This window comes from Anomalospiza imberbis, chromosome 3 (genome assembly GCF_031753505.1).
Source record: "Anomalospiza imberbis isolate Cuckoo-Finch-1a 21T00152 chromosome 3, ASM3175350v1, whole genome shotgun sequence".
NCBI classification, from domain to species: domain Eukaryota; kingdom Metazoa; phylum Chordata; class Aves; order Passeriformes; family Viduidae; genus Anomalospiza; species Anomalospiza imberbis.
In genome coordinates, this window is record NC_089683.1 from 60,262,378 (window position 1) to 60,280,226 (window position 17,849).

At 37.9% G+C, this 17,849-nt stretch overlaps 1 protein-coding gene across 1 annotated transcript in view; it reads right to left on the reverse strand.

The window, feature by feature from the left end:
• Positions 1-3,041: 3,041 nt before the first annotated feature.
• NOX3 (NADPH oxidase 3) overlaps positions 3,042-17,849 on the reverse strand; it is a 28,788-nt gene continuing 13,980 nt past the window's right edge. The window contains exons 7-10 of the mRNA XM_068183001.1: positions 16,090-16,252; positions 8,861-9,007; positions 5,551-5,675; positions 3,042-3,306 (exon numbers count right to left, since the gene is read on the reverse strand). Coding sequence (XP_068039102.1) covers positions 3,180-3,306; positions 5,551-5,675; positions 8,861-9,007; positions 16,090-16,252 — 562 coding nt within the window. The 3' untranslated portion in view covers positions 3,042-3,179. The remainder of the gene's footprint in view (positions 3,307-5,550; positions 5,676-8,860; positions 9,008-16,089; positions 16,253-17,849) is intronic.

Consider the following 17,849-nt stretch of genomic DNA (forward strand, 5'->3'; position numbering starts at 1 on the left):
CTAGTGAATAAACTTAAATTATCATAACAAAAGTTCAATCATTATAATAGCACTCTTTTTATTGTAAGAGCCAAAGTAATTAATCTGTATATTTATGATCCTTGTCTATGATTAGTTTTCTGTCACAGGATGTGGTGAGTCTGTGCTGTTATGACTATATTTTATTTAATAATATTTTCCTACACAGTGCTGAACACTTCCTGCTGAAGCAGCTGAATGGACAAATCCATGAAGATATCTTTCATTTTCCCTGACAGTGAATGATGTTTCCATATATAAACATAATAATAGAGTCGTTACATATGCACTCACATTATCATAGCTGCTGTATGCTCAGTGTTATTCAAAACAAGGCAGGAAGCCAAATTTTCCTAGTTCCCATTTTGATTCAAATTGTATTTGTAATAAAGGGATTTTCATTCAACCTAAATGCAGTTTCATCCTCGTCCAACAAACCTCCCCACTTTTTTTTTTATTATTATTATTATTTTTCCTTTATTCTAGGTCACTCAGTCTTGATGCAAGAGAAATTCTCCTCTGGTGGTGATAACAGCAGTGCTACTCAATGAACTATAACAAGGGCTCTAAATGCATCTCCTGTAGCATACCACAGTGATTTGCAAAAGTGGGAATAAATCAAAGCAGTGAAGAGATGCCATGTTGAGCCAGAAGCTAAATGTTACATCTTGTTGCATGAGGCTGGGGGGAGAACAGATCCTGTTTTTCTGGCAGCACAATATCTTTGTGCTTGTTACCTCCGATCCAACCCCATTAAGACAATCATTCAGAATCTGCAGGAAATTGTCACCTCTTTCTTTCATGCAATGGCAGCTGGTATTGGTGCCTACACACATTTCTCATTTCCTTCAAGATTTTCAACACACATAAAAAAAAAAGAGCTTAATTTATATTAGAAAATGTGTCAGCTTACCCTGAGGCTCAGCATGGGCACCAGGGGAAAAAATAAAAGATAAATGCCTCTAGGTGAACTGGCAGAGGCTCTAATTCTCTCCTCACTCTACTGCTAACACAGTATGCTCTGCATTAATCATTTCACATAGGCAGGCATTTAAAAAAACTTCAACTATTTTAAAACAAAGATGCGTTGCCCTAAACTTAACAATAATAGAACTGTATATTGTGGAGCAATTTCAGTTCACACATGCCATATCCCCAGTAGAAGATGTATAAAACAATATTGGAGTCTTCTCTCTCATAATTTTTATTGTTCTGTTTCTTTTGTCTATACAGTTATGTCCCCTCTAGTGGGTATTTTTTGTCTGTGGATAAGGATACATATATAAAGTTGTCCTCTGTTTGTCATTCAAATGCTGACATACACAGGATATTTCCTATCTCCCATTTTTATCATGTGGCTGTATAAGTGCATTATGTGGTCCTAGTGAACTGTTACACCTCAGTCCAGCTCAAATATGGAGTGTTTTTACTCTCTGTGCTGGGATAGAGGGAAATATTTTTTGTCCCTTTTTTAGCTTATGGGAATGTTGTGTGATGGGGAGGGAGTGGATGACCAACAATCAAATGAGGAGGTGGTGGACTGGAGCAACAAATAAAGTGTACAGGATGATGTGAACAGGAGAGATGTCACAACCAAAAAAAACAGGGCAGAAGGGCTCTACTCCTAGGTATCCAGACAACTAGAAAGTGCCTACAGAAAAGCAGGGTGGGGAAAGTTTTAACAACTCTTTTGGAAAATTCACATGACTGGATGCCTTTCTGAAGTGCATGTACACTAAGACACGTGTCATTAAGGGTACATAGGAAGAATTCAATGCCTAGAAGTTTCCCATGCAGTGTGGTCCTAGAGAGAAGAGAGGTCCAGGGAAACTAGAGGAATTTCAAGAATCACCTTCCGCAGGTTCAAATATGATCCCTCTTGCGTGGACTAAGCCGAAGATGGTAGGAGATCCATATGGTTGAACAATTCCCTCCTGATAGAACTGAAGCACAAAGGAGGCAAGGAAGCAAGGAGTGCAGGGATGGGGTCAGGAAAGCCAAAGCCCATTGGGAGTTAAATCTGGTGAGGGAAGTGAAGGGTGAGAAGAAGAGCTGCTGTGCATGTATGAGTAGCAAATGGAAGGCCAGGAAAATGTTGCTTTGCTGCTGAATGGGGTGGGGAACTTGGCATCCAAGGCCATGGAGAAAGATAGAGGTACTCAATTCCTGTTTTGCTTCAGTCTTTAAAGATAAGGCTGACATTCAGAGATCCCTGGCTTCTCAGGCAAATGGAAAGATCTGAAAAAATTCATGCTTACCCTCAGTAAAGGAAGATCAGGTTAGGGATATTTTAAGCATGTCCATGGAAACTGATGGGATGCATCCACAAGTGGTGAGGGAACTTGCCATTCTTTATTTTTGAATAGTCATGGTGATGGGAGAAGGTTCATGAGGAATGGAAGAATGCTAATGTCGCTCCTCTCTTCACAGAATCAGCTCTGAGCAAAAGGTTTGGAGTAGAAGCCAGGGGTGCCTTCCCACCTCAGTCATTCTACCATGAAACTTTTTTCCACAGTTTCAGTTGCATGTCTCACGAGATCCATTTGCTGAGTGTAAAAAATTTCCGGAGTTCCCTTAGCCTATTAAACCTAAGTACGTATTAGTCCATGAGATACACAGACATCATTCCCATGGAAATGTCAGGTTTAAATGGTGCATAACTTGGTAGGGAAAAACAAATTTGCTCCTTTGGAATCTGACAATGTATAGAGATAGTATTGCTGTGGCACAAAAGGTAATGCAGATATGGATGTGTGTGCAGTAGGAGTGTAAAATCAGAAAACCAGGAAGGAAAAGCTTTCAATGGGCATGATTTAAACAGCAGGGATGTATTGCCTGCAATCATACACAACAGCAAAGCACAGCTCTAAATGTCCAGTTTACTCATGCCTTTTTCTTCAAAGGTTATGGTTTGTGTGTGTGTTTTCACACAGGTGTAGAGGGATTCATGGCATCATTAAGTAAGCAATGAAAAGCCTAAGGAGGGGGTCCAAATCTTTAACTGGCATAGGATGGCAATTTTCTACTGAAGTCAATACACTTATTTCAATTTGCAATTCTTAATATCTGGCCTGAATGCTGCAGAATGAGTAGAGGATGGGAGAAGATGGGGAAAAAATACACAGCCTGGTAATATCTATTATACAGTTAAGAAGTACAGCCTAGAAATTTTCTTTGTTGTAGTGAAACTGAACTCCTCTTGGATCAACTGATGAATATGAGTGGCAGGTCTTCTGCAGGATCTTAGAGAGAGCCTTGGGTCCACAGAAGAATACACCAATACTGTTGCTGGAATCACAATAACAACAACAAACATGAGAGTAGCAAGGGAAATGGATACACTGTGCTTTTTGGCTGCCTTCAGCTTTGCATCTTTTCAAATGTTTTTTTGAGAAACACATTTGAAAAATCTTGTGTTTCTGTATACTTTGTGTTATGTACTATTTAATTTGTGTTGCTATATTAGAGTATAATAATTTTAATACTTTCATGTTTATTATGTCTCATTACATTATTTATTAGATTGCTATATTAGAGGACACAAAAATTTTAAATGGTAACTCTTTGGTTTTGATCTTCATAGCTTTTTCAATCAGAGGGGCAAACATACTGCTTGTGCTGAAAATTTTAAGTGCTTTTTCTCCAGCTGAGTTAATTTTTTCCTAAAAAATTGTACAAAATGGTGATTTACTTGTGAGTTTTCTTCTCCTGTCCTCCCCCACCCCCCTCCCTCACCCCCCTGCCACCTAGTCTAACACCATGTAATCTAACACTTTTCTGTCCGCAGCCAATTTTAAAATAGCTGATTTAATAACATTTGTAAATAGTTACTTCTTATAAAATAAGAACATGACAAATGTAACAAACAATTGCGTTCATATGTGCACGAGCACGTAAGGAGCTGGTAAACCTGGTTGCCTGCTAGAAACTGCCTAAAGGGTTTGCCTCCAAGTACACTACACGTATTGTTTTAAAACATGTATGCAGACACAGATTCACACGTGTGCTGTGCTGCTGGGGAAAGCTCAATCTGCAGAAATGCAGAGGAAGTGACGAGTGATAGAATGAGTTTAAAAAGGTTTGCTCATGGGGGCTGTGGATATGATTTTGGTGCCCAAGCCATAGCCCCCAGAAGTCATGCCCAAATTGCTCTGGTGCTCAATTGCACCGGTGTTAACCTGAAGTGGTGTATTCCTGCTAATCTGCTAAAAGACATTGTTGCAGCCAGGGGAAACTCTGTCAACCTGGGCACAGGGACCCAAAATTTAGTCAGATCCTAAAAGCTGATTGTTTCATCACACAGTAGAAACTCTTCTGTTTGACTTTTGGATCTTCTATAATTCGGAGCAAGAAAAATCTTATTTTCTCATAAGAAATCCTAATTTCATGCAAGGTTTTCTTTAAAAGGTTCAACACTGACCATAAACATGGGCATCTAGGCTCACAAAAAAAGTGGAGATTTTTCTGTCAGTTTAGGACTGGCTTTCTATGGAATTACCTCAAGATCCAGTAGAGAAAGCTAATGCCCATATCCCCCTTGAGCAGCAGAAAAACATTTTTATCTCATCTGTACTTACAGTTGCAGAAGTAACTGATGTTAAAAAGTAATGTTTCAACTATAACTTTAAAAGCTCTGTTTATATAGTAGAATCCCTATGAAAGGTCTTTCAAAAGTCACATTTTCTATTCTTGGCCTTTTTATGCTTTTAATCTTCCATATTTCCTGATTGTATTTATTTTGACCTCCATCAAGTGAATTCTCTATTACTGTTATTCTTGCAATTTTATGGTATTCTTGTAGCATACTGTATTCTCTTTGATCTCCTCCCTTCCAGCTTTTTCTTGGGTCTTTTTCATCTTTTAAAAGAATTTTTCTCCTTTTTCTTTTTGTATTTCTGTCTTCCAAGTGCAAGCCTTTATTTTGCATTAGCAGGTAAATGTTTGGAAATCACAAAGTTACAAAGATTCTGGAATTTTCTACTGCTGAACATAAAATATTTCAAATTCTTGCTTCAAAGGCTTTCAGGAACAAAGAAGCTTTTCTCAGACCACTAGCAAATCCACCAAGTTCAAATGAACTGTCTTTGCCAGCAGAGATGAACTAATAACAGAACAGCATACTCTTGCAAGAGCAGCCAAATATGTTAGGGGAACAAACATATCCTTGACATCATAAGAAAAAAAATCACAGTTTATCTCTTTAATAACCATCTTCAAGGGAAATTAATGCTACTTTGTCCTTTGTGCAGAACAGTAATTGGATTGTGTGTTTCAATTATATCTGGACAAAGGCCAGGATATTGAAATACTTCTAAATATTAGATTTTCTTGTCCAAAAATTAGATTTTATTGGCATTCTCTTTCCGAGATTTCTTCATTAAAATCTTCATTAAGCATAAATCTTCTTTCCACACAGCAAAAAAGAAGAAATTGTTTTAAAAGGGTCATTTAGAAAGGTTTGCTCTCCCCTCCTCCCACTGTTTATGCTGAGAGAAGAGTTACTTAACAAGGTTAGAAATCAGCCTGCCTTACCTAGGATGATTTTCAGCTAGTTGCTTGAACTCATTGTCCCAGTTTGGCCTTCCATAACAGGTTTTCTGTCTCAAACCAGTAATTACATCCATCTTGTCATCACAATGTAGGGCTATGTGAGTAGCCTAAAGGCAAATTTACAAGATAATAATTTTAGTGTCAAAAACATATATTCCAGGTAAGAGGCAAATACAGGCTGGGGAATATGCAATGAAGGAAAGGACACTCTGCTATTATCAAATGGGAGGAGAGGAGAGAGAGAAAGAGAAGGAGAGGGAGAAGAAGAGGGAGAGAGAAGATGAGTATTTGAGAGTTCACAATATTACTAGAATTGTGGAAAGCTTTTCCAAAAGCACTTAAGAGCCAAGTCCAGAGCATTCTGGTGCTGATGGAAAACACAATGGATATACCAGCTCAGTAGGGGTAAAAATAGGGGTCCAGTGGAGGATCAAAAAAATGATGAGGGGTCTGGAGCACCTCTCTTATGAGAAGAGACTGTGGGACCTGGGTCTGTTTAGTCTTGAGAAGAGAAGACTGAGAAGGGATCTCATGAATGTGTGTGAATATCTCAAAGGCAGCTGTCAGGAGGATGGTTCCAGACTATTTTCAGTGGTGTCCAGTGGCAGGATGAGGAGCAATGGCCATAAACTAAAACACAAGAAATTTCATCTCAACATGAGGAAGAACTTCTTTACACTGAGGGCAGCAGAGCACTGGGAAAGGCTGCCTAGGGAGGTTGTGGAGTCTCTTTCTGGAGATATTAAAAACCCACCTGGGCAAGTCCCTGTGTAACCTGCTCTAGGTGACCCTGCCTTGGCAGGGGAGGTTGGACTGGAGGATCTCCAGAGGTCTCTTCCATCCCTAACTATTCTGTGGCTCTGTGTAAAACCCTCAATGCTTTGAATTTTCTATTCAGGTAGAGGCAGGTGCGGAAAGTGGATCACCTCAGGTGAAGCACCGAACCAAGTGAGCTTCTCAGCTCCCAAGTGCCAGGAAAAAAAATCCTTATTTTCATGGGCATTTACTGTCCTTCAGCTCCTATACTACACCTATTACCATGCTATCTGAGTACTTCCCAGGTGCATTTAAAAACAAAAACCACTGTCACTCCTAACTGCTCGTGTGTAGGAGTACTGCTCTTGTGTAAGAGTAACATGCTTGTTTCCACTACAGACTACCATCATCGCCGTCACTATCAAGAAACTAACAGAGGAAAGTAAGTTTAAAAATGGACTGTGCATTTAGTCCAGGCCCTAGCATGAACTAAGTATGATAATCATCTTTTGCAGAGGTGGTTACTAAAATTTAGATCCATTTCCTAGGAATACTATATATTTCTTCTTCTAATGAGTCTTAGATATTCCTTACCAAAACAATTATTCTTGTCAAGTAAAGTTGTCACAAGAGGTCACGTTTCTAAAAGCTTCTTCTTGTTAGTTTGAGCCATTGTCATGAAGGATTTGGAATAGTCTAAGAAAGAACTTAAAGTGTTTGGTAGGAGTGGGAGGTAGAAAACCATGGAATTTTTGAATTGTTTGCAGCACTGTTGTCCCATTGAGAAGATGGGCTGTTCTCATTAAGTGGAAGTTTCCCAGGATTTTTGGTATTAGCCTTTGCAGTAGCTCACAGTGCTAAGGGTGCCTAGGAGTCTCAGGGGTATTGCAGAGAGCTTGTTCAAGCAGAGGCAGATCAGTAGACACGTGTCAGTAAAGGAGGGTGTACTAGAAGGTTTAAAATGCCCATTCTCCTTGGGTTCAGCTTTACTTGACTACTGGTCATCTATATAGTGAGATGGAGAGAATGCTGAGAATGTTGCTTTGTTTTTTGCCAGGGGAGAAGTAAAATATCATTCAAATATTACTGGTGCAGAGTGATGAGGGAGTGATGAGGATTTTAGTAAATTTCTGTTCATCACTTGAGGAGTGATGAACAGGAATTTACTAAAAATAAGTAAGTCCTGTAAGACTAGGGAGTTTTGCATGTACCTGAAGAAGATGATTTTACTCAGCATAATGCCCAGATCAGAGTGGGAGAAATAGCCACTGAAAAACATTCCTCTGTCAGGAATCAAGAGACATTATGGGGCTGAAGAGAGGAAGTCCCTTCAGAAAAGTGCAGGGCACAGAAGTGAATAGAGACGGACACCCCAGCAAGAACAATTATCACCCTACCTGTCTTCTGGCCTGATGTGTGCCCAAGAGAGAAGTGAAGTGACAGTTGAAAGATAAGGGCAACTTTGTGGTTTTTAGGTTCCCCAATAGCTTCTTTAACAGCAGGTTTTAGGTAATACCCTGTGATATTGCTAATGAAGAGCAGTAGTTTCTGTAGCTGGCATCTACTTCACAATGGGAGTAGATTTTTCTGAATACAGCTTTATGCACATACCTCATTACTTGACAGAAACTCTAAGGAAAGCAGAAAGAAACAATGGGGGTTTTGTATCAGCGGATGCAGAAAAGGAAAAGCTCTATGAAATCTGTATTTTTTTCATCTCTACTAGGCTGTCCTTCATTCAATAGAGACAGCAGGAAATAAAACAGTAGAGCAAAGACTTCCCTGTTAGAGTTTTTCTGGCAGGTACCTGACTTACCACTGCATGATCTGAGTGATCCATTAAAAAGGGAAGAGAGAGAGAGAGAGAGAGAAAATTAACATATTTGTGTTTAGGTAAAGACTAAACAGGTTGAATAATATTGACCCAATCTAAAAATTAAGTGCCCGAGATGGTATGATCCAATGAAATTATGAGATGGCAAATTTAAAGTCAATCAGAGAAAATGTCTTTTCAAACAACATGAATTAGACCATGGGGTTGGTTGCCAAAATTTTTCAAGTGGAGTACTTCTTAAAAATGCACTGGATATATATATATGTATATATATTTATGTATATATGTATGAATTACTACAACAGAAGTTGTATTAAATAATAAGAGTAAATGAAACCTACATTTTTTAGACAGTCCTCCACATTTCAGCACAAAAATGACAGAATCTAATGAAAGACTGTTCCTGAGACATAGACAAAATATCCTTTGATAAGCTTCTGAAAACACTATGTACTTTTCTGTGAGACACCTGGTAACCATCTCTGCCCAAGACAAGATATGATTTGGAGGAATCACTGGCTTGATTTCTCCATTCCTGTTTTCCTAAAAGTGAGATGTAAACAGACATCTTAGGATCTTTATATTTACAGTTCTTTGTCTCTCTGCTTCATCCATCATTTATTCAGCTGTTCCTGTTCCATATGTTACCATACTGGAAAAGCAAGGTACATTAACTCTGACTTGTAACAGTTTCATTATTACCTGACTTTCATCCCAGCCAGTAAGAAATATATGATAGCTTAGAAAATCATTTTTCAATTTTTCAGCCATTTTTGTTTCCAAATGGAACAGAAGATCAGCAAACCACTCAAATGCTGATGGGTCTCGACAAATCCAGTAAAAATAAACCTGTCAGATAAAGTAAAGAGATTTAATAAGAAGCAAACTTTCAACAAAACTTCCCAATTACTGGCTCAACTCATTAACCATATAGTATGTGATTCCTCTCCACACTAAATTTATAGTAAACATAATTGAACATCATTTTGACATTTGAAAATTTTGATTGTCATCTTAAACAATGAGTGAATATATTGATGTGCTAGTGAAAGTAGGCAGTGGACAAGCTTCCTGTATATCCCTAGCAGTGCATCTCTGCTTTGACTTGTAATACCTAGCCCTTCATTTCTTGCTAATAATTTGATGATTATTTGAAACTTTGTATTTATTTAATTTCAGTTTTATTCAGCATCGAAGCTAGGAATTCCTTGTTTCTCAAGACCTTATGCCATAGGCTGACTCTTGATGTTGCCAAAAGGTACTTATGTTCTTCAAGTCATATGCCCCGTATAAAACAGGTGAGAAATTTTCCCTATTTCTTTTTTAATGTATTTCATGTTTAATTTGGAGCATCTAGTTCCTAGAGAAACCTGAAACTAAATTTACAATTGCCAAAGGGGTAAAATGAACTGCTATCCCCTGATCGGTTTTCTATTGTTTGAAACCCTCCTCTCTATCAAAAATTAACACTACTTCTCTCATCCGGATTTTGCTAGTTTCACTTTTCGTCTTTTTTGTTTGTTGTCTATTGTGTTGGAGAGCCTCTCAGCAAAGTTTCATTTTACAGGTAGAAATTAGAGGATGCGATCGAGTCATCCTATAATTATGTCTACGGCAAACCAAATGTTCCTGGGATCACTGCCACCGAGACGCATCCTTTAATCATTCCTATGGCTTATTTTTCCTACTCTATTGCAGTAAATCAAAAACACCGCAGAGTTTGTTGGTTTTTGTTTTTTTTTTTTTTTTTTAAGAAAGAAGCTGATTTATTAATATGTTGGCATAAGGTAATGCTTGCATAGGAAAAAAATCTTTCAAATAAGATTGTTAGTCATTGTCCATATGATGATGAGTTTCTATTTCAAGAGTCCTTCCTCTGGCATCTTCAGCTGGAACAGTGGGAGTCCACAAGAACGTTTTTGTACTCAGTTTTTATAGCCAGCTGGCCCAGGAATCATTGTGACCACTCCTGCATGTGCATGATCTATTGTGATCTGTTGTCTTAACTGCATATAAAGCATCTTCTGACTAATTAGCTATTTCTAGAAGGCTGTCCTCTACGACCACTTCTACAAGAATAGTTTCTGATGGCCATTTGCGAATGTCTTGTCTGTGTACAAGTTAATAAAGTTTGCAACAGGAACTGCCTCAGGACTGATGAAATTCCCTTGTCAGGATCTTATCAACGCACTGAAATTCATTCACTCCTAGGCCCATCAGGAATTACCTTATGGAGTCTTCAGCACCATCATGATTTCCCAGTTGGAAATCTCCTCTAGCAATGCTGTGCTGTGTAGAGGACTGGGACCAGTCCATCCCCTGGTTTCAGCTCAGTGCCTTGTATGAAACCAATACAGATGTGGAGACAACTCAGCCGTGAGTTCCTGTACAACCCAGAGGATGAATGTCTGAAATTCCCAGGCTGTCTGCCCAGGCACTGCCCTGATGGCAGTCTGAAGGGCAATTACAAGATAAGTCTGCAATTCATATTGCTCAAATTCTGTATTTCTTGCCACACATTCTACCATTATTTTGACCAGATGGTGCCAAACCTCAAATGGGCCTCTACAGGATGTGTATTTTCATAATTTATCCAAAGAAGAAATTCAGAAACATGGAGGAAGTCTAAAAATACAGAGTTTCAGATGTGAAAGGAACAGCAGGAGGGACAATGTATGCATTTATAAAAACGGAATGATTGGAACTTATTTTATTGTGACTGGGATTCTTATTTTGTTACAAAATCCTTTAGCTTTCTCCAACCCATCTCCTTCTCTGCTCACCAGCCCCTCTGTATTTTGTTGTACTGCAATATCAAAGGGGATCTAGAAGGTATGTTCCCAAAGCAATCGTTAACCCTTTTCCACAGGATCAATGAGGTAAAAATGTGTATTGGACAGTTCTGAAATGAAAAACCAGAGAAAGAAACCAGAAAGCTATAAAGAGATTTCCCAAAGATATATTATATTGGGTTGTCAGACTTCTGGTAAGGTGGTGGGAGAAAAATGTGGTAATACCATACTTCAGTGGAGATTTGGTGAAAGACACTAACAGTAATTTGAGATGTTTCCTAGATCTGAGTGTACTGTAAGAGACCATCTGTGGTTTATGTAAGAAATATAAATGAAGTATGATCCCAGAAACAGAGATAAGGCATTCAGGGTTAAGTAGGGTATTTTTACAGCCCAGGAATAAGACTGTCTATGGAACTTTAGTACTAACCATCTTGGCTGTTTGTTTTTTCCACTTCTGTTTCAATATTTTGCCTTAAATATGACCTCATTGCTTTATGGAGAGGGGTTGCTGCTTATTTACCCTGGCATAGGTAAGCCCAAAAGCAAGCCCACTGATGTTATAGAATTTCATATTTATGGCAAATAACAGCATTATTTTAAATTACCAAAACTAAGTAAGGTTTATAGCCTTAACCTGTATGTAGCTTTTTTGTGTCTGAGTCCTAAAGTCCCCACTTGTTCTATATACTCAGCACCTTGAAAATCAGCCCACTGAGTGCTGTCAGTCTGTATCACACCATAGCTGTTGATTTGTAGTGAGAAATTTCTTCCCCCAGATTCTACTTGATCATCTTATTTCTCAAGTTTTTTCAGCAGTTCATTTTATGGAAATGTATATTTAGTACATGTGTGTGGAGAGGAGATAAGTATTTTTAAACGAGTAAAGAAGTGTTCATTGGGTAGCAACTGGGAGCATGTGGGCAGGACTGGGAGATAGGCACATTCAAGGAAGGAGGAAGAAAAGCTAGCCAATGAGTTGAGACTACAGTCTTTGAACTGGGGAACTGGTTTCCAGAACATATTAAAGGAATGCTTTTAGCTGTTTGGAGGCCTGGCTGTCATAGGAACAGCCAGTCCAACTGGTTGGAACAAGTCACCTCTGGCACACTCCTCTAAGGAAATGATGGAGGTTTCTGAAGCTGCAAAAATTCCTTAAGCTCATCCCGCGGCACCCATTGCATTGCCTCTGATTTTCACGTTAAGAGGTGGCAGGCATTTGGTGATGAAGAAAGACTGTCACTATTAGAAATATTTTTGGCTGCGATTATAATCTTAGAAAGAAAAGAGATAGTGAAGAAGTATGGCCTGTGGGTAAAAGGAATTAGTTTCCCTTAGATCAAAGAGGACTTCTAGTCTAATATGTGAAAATAAATGTTGTTTTCAAAAAAGTCTTCCTTTCTTTACACTGGCTGCCCATAGCATAGCACAACATATTACATATATAATTAAAATACAATGAATGCACAAAAAAATTAATCCTTATTAAAACAGTAGAATAAAGTAGCTCCAGTGTATTTATATAATTAAAGATTATTCTGAATCCTGTTTTTTTCTTGTAAGCTTCATACTATTAACTGACAGCAATTATTTAGGACCCTTAAAAATCTGGTTTAGATTTATATTTCATTAGTCTCCACCCACCCTACTGCCATCAATTGCATTTATCAGCTTGATGGCTTGCCCAAATAAACTCTCTTAAATTTACCAAATGCTCTTTTTGCAAATTGAGTTAGATGCAGTATTGCTATTAATCAGATCAAAGCAGGGGGTTGAATAGTTGCTTATTTCTGTAATGCTCTGCTACCTTGCAATTCATGGATATTTATCCTTCAGTTTCCCACATTCTGTATTTTGTACAATGGACAAGAGCAAGAGCTGTGTTACCTCTTTCCTGTAAGGTGAAAGAAAATTCTTTGTAAATCAGCTTTCATCATGAGGAAAGTCAATAATAATTATCTGTTGATGAGCATCCATCTGTTTCTCCCTGCTCCCTGAGTGCAGAGTTGGAGCTGCAGCTCTGGGCAAAGCCAGCTTTTCAATAAAGGGCTGTCCAAGGAGGACACCCCTCATCCCCGACTCTTGCTGTTCTCTCCTCGGCATGAATATCCCTACAAAAACCTCTTACACCTGCAGGTGGGCACCTCCCAGCAAGCATCCAGTCCTTCATGCTCTGTGGGCTCTAGCATACAAAAACAAACAAACAAACAAACAAACAAAAAAAAAACCAAAAAAATCAGAGGTCTTGCAGGAGCTGGGGGTTAGGCCGCCTACAGGAGGCACTGATTTAGGGTGGCAGCAAACAGCCTTTCCCATAAATGCATAACAAAGTTCAAAATCATATTCCTAAATTTGAAGCAAAAGGCTTAAATTGTTATCAAAAAAGGCCAGAAAGATGGTTACATTTGACAGAAGAGCGAGCCTCGGTTTTTAGGTCTTCAAGACAAGTTATTTGTGCAGAAGGACTAGAGACTGGGGCAGATATTTACCTGAGGTGTGGAAGTCAGTCCCAAAGCAAAAGGAGGAGGCTGATTGTGTTTTCCTCTCAGTATGTAGCTGAACTTACTGCCACAACATGCTATGGTTGTCTAAGGTCTACATGGATTCAAAAAACAATTAGACTACTTAATGGAAGAAAAAGCCACAAAGGGATATTAAAGGCAGAAGTACAGCTCTTGTATCAAGGCGTTACTGAGCTACGAGTCGCTCAATGTTGAGGAAGTGTCCTGTAAAAACCAATCACCATCTGATTTTCCTGGTCTGTATACTTTTCTCTAGTGTTCATGAAGAGTCACCGTTGGAGACAGGATATGGGGCTAGATGGATTACTCAGCAGGATCTTTCTTATGTCTTTTGTAGGGAAGAGAAAGTGGATGTTTGCTAGCACTAGAATCTGATGGATCAGTATGATTTTATCAATTTCAGTAACAATTGATCTGAAAAATGAGGGCACTAATGTGAAAAAAAAATCATATTATGCATAACTAAAACTAAAGCCAGTAGAAACTTTCCAGCCATGACTGGTATTAAATGCAAAAAACGATGGGGAAAGGAGGGCTCTAAGGCTATTTAATTGTGAAGAATCAATTAGATAAATGTGTACTCCTTTTGATTTGTTGGGTTTTTTAAATTATACAGCTGCAGACATTTGGAAACTATGAGTATTTATATCTCAACCATATGTGGGCAACACTAAGAAATATTAGTTCAATAAGTGTAATGATAGCTGTACTCAAATCAAAATGAAGTTGTTAAAAAAAAGAAAAACCTCTTATTTATTTCCTTAATAGATATTTCTATGGTACTCATCATGGCAAAAAGAGAGTGCTGAATACTTTGAGGAAGATTAAATTATTTGTAATTATGCGACAAGTGGAAGCTTTTAACCAATGGAAAAAAAAAAAAAAAAAAGTGGAGCTACCCTGAGATTAATCGCTGTCACTGAGATGACTGCTAAATTTTTTTAAGTAATGCTGTGAACTTCCCCATGACCTTTAATCCACACTTTCAAAATATTTTGCAAGCATTGATGAAATTTAGCTTCATAACACCTGTGAAAAATAAATATTGCTATTCCCACTGCACCAATAAGGAAGCCAAGATATAAAGAAAAGACAAGTAGAAATCTTGATAATTTTGTATTTCACAGGAATTCAGAAAAACTGAACTCTGTAGCAGAAAACCATGGCAGTTTGCATGATGCATTTATCTTTGCAGGCACACTTAGCTGAAATTCTCCCTAATGCTCCCTATGAATGAACACCCTCAAGTATTCTATTGATGCATAGTTAAATCCTGTTATTTCTTCCTTAAGATAGCAGCAATGACAATAATAAAAACACTTTTACTTGTATACTTGTACAATATACATAATCTACATATATAAAGTTTATATGCATATGCGTAGCTCTCCTTCCAGTGGAAAAGATCATCCTGGTACAACTGTAGTGTTTGCAAATGCACTTCTTTTTTCAAATAGCATGTATTACCATTTTTATTTCCCTCCCTTCTCAGTGCTTTTTCTGCCTCAAAGATCCCCCCTGGCAATTTGAACCTGTCCTCAACTCCTCAGTTACTAAAATCCCAGATGCTTTTTCAGTGGCAGCTCGTCATTAAGATGCCAGTTTTAACACTCTTTCATTTAAAAAGATCAGCCCCTTGGTCCTGCAATCAGCTCCATATGTATTGACCCTTTCAGAGCTCTGTCCCTTCCAATGCAATTTCAATGTTTGTCCTTAAATGCAAAATGTTGAACAGTTCCTGATTCAGCTGTTACACTGGAAAATGGCCTAAAAGCTGTAGGGTCCACAAACTACCACTTGCTGTGATGGATATGGAAGAGAATGTTTAATGCTGATTTTTTTTCTGTGCTACCTTCTTGCCCTCACCCCACTTCACCTATTATCTCTTCTTCACCTATACTCCCCAGTGCTGCCTCACATGCCATTAGCAGAAAGTTAGGTTAGAAAATTATGAGTATGTTAATTAATTTTGTGCCATCTTTACCTTATAGATCTGAACATATTTTTTCAACAAAATAATTAAAGTGGTTCGAGGGAGTAATATGCATCTTGATATATGAATCTCATCCAGAGCTTAAATGCCTTTTATATTCCTTCTGTGCTGGTTAATATCCCGACTTCACAATGTGAAAAAAGCAGCAAATGGTTGCTGAATGCAGCCTTCTGGTCCAGGACATGCTGCTGAAGGACCTTCATGAAACTTGCACCTGGACAACGAGCAAGTGCTGCCCTTCATTTCTGATTGAGATGACATTGCAGGATTTTTTTTTTTTTATAAGAAAGAGGATAAGTTTCTCTTGTAGGTCCCTAATTATCTGTCTAGCTGTGAAAGATATTCCACAGTTATCTCCAGTTGCTATTGAAAATCTAATCCTTCAACTTTTGCTAAAAACATTGCAGCTCGGGCTACCTTGCTACCTTCTTTCTTGGGGAATGACAGTGAGTTCAGGAGACTTCACCCCACAACAGTTCCTAAGGCAACTAGAAAGGGAGTGATTGCTTCTCAGAGCAAGTTAAAGCACTCAAGTGAGCCTCTAGCTTTGAATTGCCTCTCTCCCCTGGCTTAGTAGGCTCACTTGTGGAACTTTTTAATGAAGCAATAAACTTTTCCACCTACCTTCTGCAGTGCTAGTACTGTGTTAGGGTTGCAGCATTTATACCAAATGGATTTTAAAATAGAGGCAAATGGTGTGACTCCAATTCCTGCTGCAATGCACACACTGACTCGGTAGTGGAAGATGTCTGTGGTTGCAGATCCATATGGTCCGTCCACAGCCAGTCTACAGCAAAAAAACATTTAGTCAGGAGTCAACAACACATAAAGTGACAGAAAGGTTAACATTTGTTGGGCTACACATTGTCAAAACTGAATTTCTGTTAAAAGAGAAAATACATGTCTAAGATAGCACATAAATTGCCTGTACAAATACATTTAATTTTCAGTGAGTGCCATTTAATAGCAAAGCAACTGTCTTTTCTGAAATGAGAGAACAAGAACACCCATGTGTATTTGGGGCCTGGCCATCTATTTAAGCATGCAATTGCAATTTTCTGGCTTTCTGAAATGTGATTAGTCATATAATTGCATGTCCAAATTTAGCTATGGAATTTGCATATTTAATTATGAATTACTGAAAAGCATCCTGTTTTAAAGCTTTATTTGTTATATTGTACATATCAAAGTAAAGAGGAGCAGATTATATTAATCATTTTTAGAAGTTCTGTATTTGAGTCAAAGTAATAAAAAAGAAGGCAAGAAAAAGGTCATCATATGCAAAGGAACTACTATTCTCTCAGTTCTTTCTGAAAAAGCAGTATTTCAGGAATACATTTTTGGCATAATACTGTACTTAGTATTTGATATAAAGGCAAAAATGCATAAGGAGACATGCTTGTTGATATTACTGCCTCCTGTAATCAATGTTGCTAATGCCAAGAAATTAATTTTGGTCAAAATTATAGATGAAATATATTATTGAATAATAAGATTCATTCCATTTGCAACATGAAATGTAAATACACAGAGTACTTTGAAGTGCTCTTTCCAGTCCTGTCTTTATACAACATACATGCTTGGAAGATGGTTTCACCAACACCAAGTCCTTTGAAAAAAAAAAGGTTTTTTCTTCCCTTTAGATTTTCTGTTACTTTGTACTCTTTACTGTATGAATCATCCTTAAAAATTATCCTTAAATAGTACAAACAAATAGGCATACATAATCAAAATGGAGTGTTTTAACAGGGCAAGAAAGGGGGATGCCCAAGCAATGCTACACACAAATATAGGGTCACAATGTATCTCAAACCTTATTGTTACTTTTTTAAAAGCCCTAAAAAATATTTGCCATTTAATTTCAATATTCAAAATGCCCTGCAAGTGCAGTAGCAAACAAAACAGCTACTCTGGCTTAATTGCTGGAAATCTGATGCTATACATCAAGATTTTTTTTTTTTAATATGTACAGTTATTTAGATTATTGTCCAGCCCAGTATTTTTTAAGCATTCAGAATTCCTGTAAAATAAGGTTAATTTATGGTATATGCACCTATAGTGCCTAAGAACAGATTTTGGATAAGCCTTCTATGTAGTTCAATGTGAGACTGGAAGCAATTCTCATTGTTGTCAGTAGATTGAGAAAAAAATTGATCTGGAAGAAATTTCAAGGATTCTCTAGTCTGTTGCTATGCTATAAGACAGGTTCAATTATTTCTGAATCATCCCTTGAAGAGATTTGTCTTGTCAGTCTGCTCCTAAATCCTCAGGTGACAGAGATCCCATCATTGGTCTGAATGCTTTACTCAACAATAGCTATACAGCTTAGCCAAATACAAAGCCTCAGAAAAGCAGGGAGGAGAAAGAGGAGAAGGAGAAACTGA